Consider the following 4,290-nt stretch of genomic DNA (forward strand, 5'->3'; position numbering starts at 1 on the left):
GGTTCTGCGACACAAAATGAGCGCATGACAACACAGACATGGCAGTTTACATTTCATCTCTCTCACTCACACACACACACACACACACACACACACACACACACACACAGACACACACACGCGAATGCAGACATACAAGACACACAAGCCTGAGGCCTGTCTGTCAGAGAGTTTAGTGGTCTCATTAGCAGGCAGTGGAACAGAAACAGGTAATTAACCAGAGGAGATGAGAGAGAGCGAGAATGAGCGAGAGAGAGAGAGAGAGAGAGAGAGAGAGAGAGAGAGAGAGAGAGCGAGGGGAAATGAATTAGGGCAGATGATGATTCACAAGGTAGATTGACGGATTCACGGTTTTACCGGCCGACAAGATGTTCAGACTCAGACAGGCTCTGCAGATGACATCAGCTCGTAACATACCTCACTAATTTGCCGGCGGACTCGACATCAAGGGGGTAAACCGGACCTTCAGAAAAGGGGTTTGGTTTTGGTAGTGGGGGGGAGGGGGATATTCTGATCCCAGTACCACGTCTTGTCTCGGCCATCGGACAGAGATTCAAGCGCGAGCATCGGCGTCGGTGCATCCCGTGCGGAGGGCCCGTCAGGCCTCTCGGGGGGGAAACCAAACCAGATGGAGCAGTCGGGTGGATATAGGAACCGGTACACCGCCTCAGCCCAGCGGAGCCCATTGACCGGCATCAGGAAACATCTAAATCCTGGTCAAATCGATGGAGGCGGCGCGGCGCGTGGAGAAGGTCTCGGTCTCCCCACCCCCACCCCGCTGAGACCCTGCCTACTAGATTTGCTCCTTCTCTTGTTAATGTCAGCTCATGTTGTTCAAAACAAAGGCAAACCAGATGCTAAAATCCGAGATGGCGAGGCATGCAAATCAACACAGCTTGCCCGTTTAGGAAAGGGGGGGGGGGGGGGGTGGGGGGGAGAAAAAAAAAAAAAAAAAGAACATTATTAAACATATAAAACGGACCAGGGTTAATGGACAAAAATCAACCCCTGGCATTGAAACCACGTGTACAACATGTTTTTATGACTCTCAGTCCTGCTGCCAGACTTGAACCTCTTAAATGGCCTGTTTACTCATTATCAGAACCCACCGCATCAAGCAGAACCAGATGCTGAGTCAGGCAGGGGACCAGACAAACAGAGCCAGCCCGTGGAAATGACGGCGTAAAAAAATAAAATAAAAATAAAAGAAAGAAACAGGATGGTCTTGAGATGGAGGATTGCTCCAGTGTAAACTGGAGGTCTGGCTGTTTTTGTTTTTTTTTCTGTCCGCCCCCCCCCAACAGCGGTGGCCATGACGACGGCGATGGCATGAACGTGTTATCTAAGGCATCTTCAGCGAGACGGAGCAGCCCTTCTCCTCGTCCCCAAACGCCCGCTCGTCTCTCCGTGTGGGCAGACGTGACACGCCCCTCCCTCGCTCTCCAGTCTATGGCGGGAGGGGGGCCATGTCGTCAGGTCTTCCTATTCTGGGCAAAGGAGGAAGACGGGAGCATGGAGGAGAAGGAGGAGGGCGGAGGTCCGCGGGTCGCGTTTTTGACGACATCGCGCGCGCGAGTGTCACTGTCGTCTGGGGGGGGCGGGGGGGTGTCACGGTGAGCGATGGGAGGGCGGGGCCAGGTCGGGCGGGGCGGGGGGCGGGTGGGGGCGTCTTCAGTCACTGGGGACAGGGACGACGCAGATGTGCAGGAAGTTGTCCGGGTGGCTGAGGTGCTCGCTGAGCCACTGCAGGGGAGTCTCCAACAGAGGCTCGATGCCCTGGATCAGGACCTGGTGCCGCCTGGCCTCGTCTGAGGAGAAGGGGGGGAGGCGGGGGAGAGAGGTTGAACAAACAGGAAACAGGAGGAAGGGTGAGAGAGTGTTACAGGTCAATTGAAAAAACAAAATACAATATCACATTGGAACATCTTGAATACTTGAGTCCCTCAAAAGGCTTAATACTTTAGTACGTAAGCCGTCGCTCAAACAGACCTCCGCCGGGTGGGCGTACGGGGCGCGGCGTGCCGTGCGTGCATAATTTCCTGTTAAATTCATGTTAGTCCACCGTTGCAGCTCCACCCGCCACATCCGCACAAAGAAGTGATGGAAAGCAGTACAAACATCCCACCGACCAATGAAAAAAAAAATTAAAATAAATAAATACAGCTGTAGCTCACATTACAATCGTATCGTGACGCCTGGCGGGGTCGACCAGACGGACACAATGAAGGAGACGAGACCTCGGTGGAAAGCCGAAGCCACTTTTATTGCCTGCAAACAGTCTCACAACCACCCCCCGGGACGGCCGTGTCCCTTTTTATTACGGGCTTCTCTTCAGACACTCTCTCCCTCTCTCTCTCGCAACACCACCACTCGCCTCGCCTCGCTTCCCTCTCTCCTCTCCTTCCACACTCGCCCCGGGGACCCGCCCCCTAGACACCTGGGCCAATTACCCGCCGTCCTGGACGCCTTCCCTCCAAGCGGATGAACTTATGCAAATTATAACAACCCAGTAATGAACCCGAACCCCCGTCTCCCCCCTCACCTCACAGTCATACGCACACACACACAGCGTTACACTATAAAAAGTTATTTATCGCAGAGGACTATAAAAACATTTTTTTTATACCTTTTAACTGGATAACTGCAAGACCGTGTTTAACTACAAGAGTCTGCAGAGATCCTAGGAACCGTTGTGAGAGTCTAAACAAGATCAACATGTTTTCACGAAACCTTTAAGTAATAAGCAGGCGACTGCTCTATATTTTTCACGTTGAACTAGTAAATACTAAAAATAATACTGATAAAAAACGTATAGTACTAAGACTGATAATAACTAATAAAAGCATTGGTGGTCAAACTGTTTGTCAGAAAAGATTCCAATCGCTGCCTCGCGCCGACGCTCCCGGTGGACTTCCACCGTTAGGGTGGGCCGATATTGTGATATGAGACTGGATATTGTCTTTGGTTTTGGTTACCGTGATATAGATATAGTTACAAGTTGTCAGTAAAGTAAATGCAGTTTTCTGAACTTAGACTGTACTCATCAATTTTCCTACCTGTATAATATACACAGTACTGATGGCAGTTTCTCAGATATTTCTTGTGTGGAAATATCTTATGAAAGTGCCGATAGTCACTAAGAGACATTGTCACGCTATCGATATCACTAAATGATGACTTGAACTTGGTTCGTGAAATGATTCATGAAAAGACGCAGCGGGGGTGGAAGAGAGAAAATAGCTAATCAACCACGCTATCACCTCACAACTTGGCTTGGTTGGAGGTGTAAAGACACGTGGAAACAGAAAACCTTGTTTGCATTAGAATGTCTGATTGTGTGTGAAAAACAAGCGCGTGAGAGTGTTTTTCAGCTAATGTGTGATCGGAGGGCTTTCAGTATATTTGTGTGATTCAGAGACTCATTTATCTATCACAGTGTGTCCCCTAGTATGACTGACTGTCTGTGTGTGTGTGTGTGTGTGTGTGTGTGTGTGTGTGTGTGTGTGTGTGTGTGTGTGCGTGTGTGCCCATGTGTGTGTGTGTGCGCTGTACTGGGAAAAGTAAAATGACAGTTGACTGTTTTATCGTCTTCTTTTAGAGGGAATGAAAGCTTCTGGCTTTTTCAACTTTCAATTTTACAGAAGGCAGTTTCAGGCACTGTGTATACGTGTGTGTGTGTGTGTGTGTGTGTGTGTGTGTGTGTGTGTGTGTGTGTGTGGGTGTGGGTGTGGGTGTGTATGTGTCCCTAAGAGTTCACATTTGTGTGGTGGTGAGTTTGTGTGCTTTAATTAATCGTTTGTGTGTATTGGTTCGTTTGTGTGTACGAGTATAAATGAGAAGTCTACTAATTTACCCAGCCTAGCGAGGGAAGACTGTGACCGCAAAGCATCCGTTGGACACACACACTTGTTTTTAATCAAATAACCGTTAAGCATCAAGTCCCCAATTATAAGCCATGCAAGTCATTTTATATCATTTCACTTTAGCCGTCGCTTGCATTTGATCTGTTACTTAATGTTATTTAATTATATTTACTTCAAAACAAATCCAATAAATCACTCAATGGATATATATATATATTTTTTAATTGATTTATTATTATTTATTATTTGCAATAATTTATATATATATATATATATATATATATATATATATATATATATATATATATATATATATAATTATTATTATTATTATATATCAATTACTGCAAATAATTGTATTGTATGCAATTACAATATCATTGTAGTTTGATATGATGTAATATATGATATGATCATTTTGCACAAT

General features: G+C 46.9%; 1 protein-coding gene across 1 annotated transcript in view; it reads right to left on the bottom strand.

Moving 5' to 3' along the window:
* Positions 1–1,671: 1,671 nt before the first annotated feature.
* The window catches only part of atg5 (ATG5 autophagy related 5 homolog), a gene marked incomplete at its 3' end in the record, with an annotated part of 29,339 nt that continues 26,720 nt past the window's right edge, over positions 1,672–4,290 (bottom strand). The window contains exon 8 of the mRNA XM_080005105.1: positions 1,672–1,808. Within this exon, the coding sequence (XP_079861231.1) occupies positions 1,672–1,808 (137 nt within the window). The remainder of the gene's footprint in view (positions 1,809–4,290) is intronic.

Source organism: Zeus faber (assembly GCF_960531495.2).
Source record: "Zeus faber genome assembly, chromosome: 8".
Classification (NCBI taxonomy): domain Eukaryota; kingdom Metazoa; phylum Chordata; class Actinopteri; order Zeiformes; family Zeidae; genus Zeus; species Zeus faber.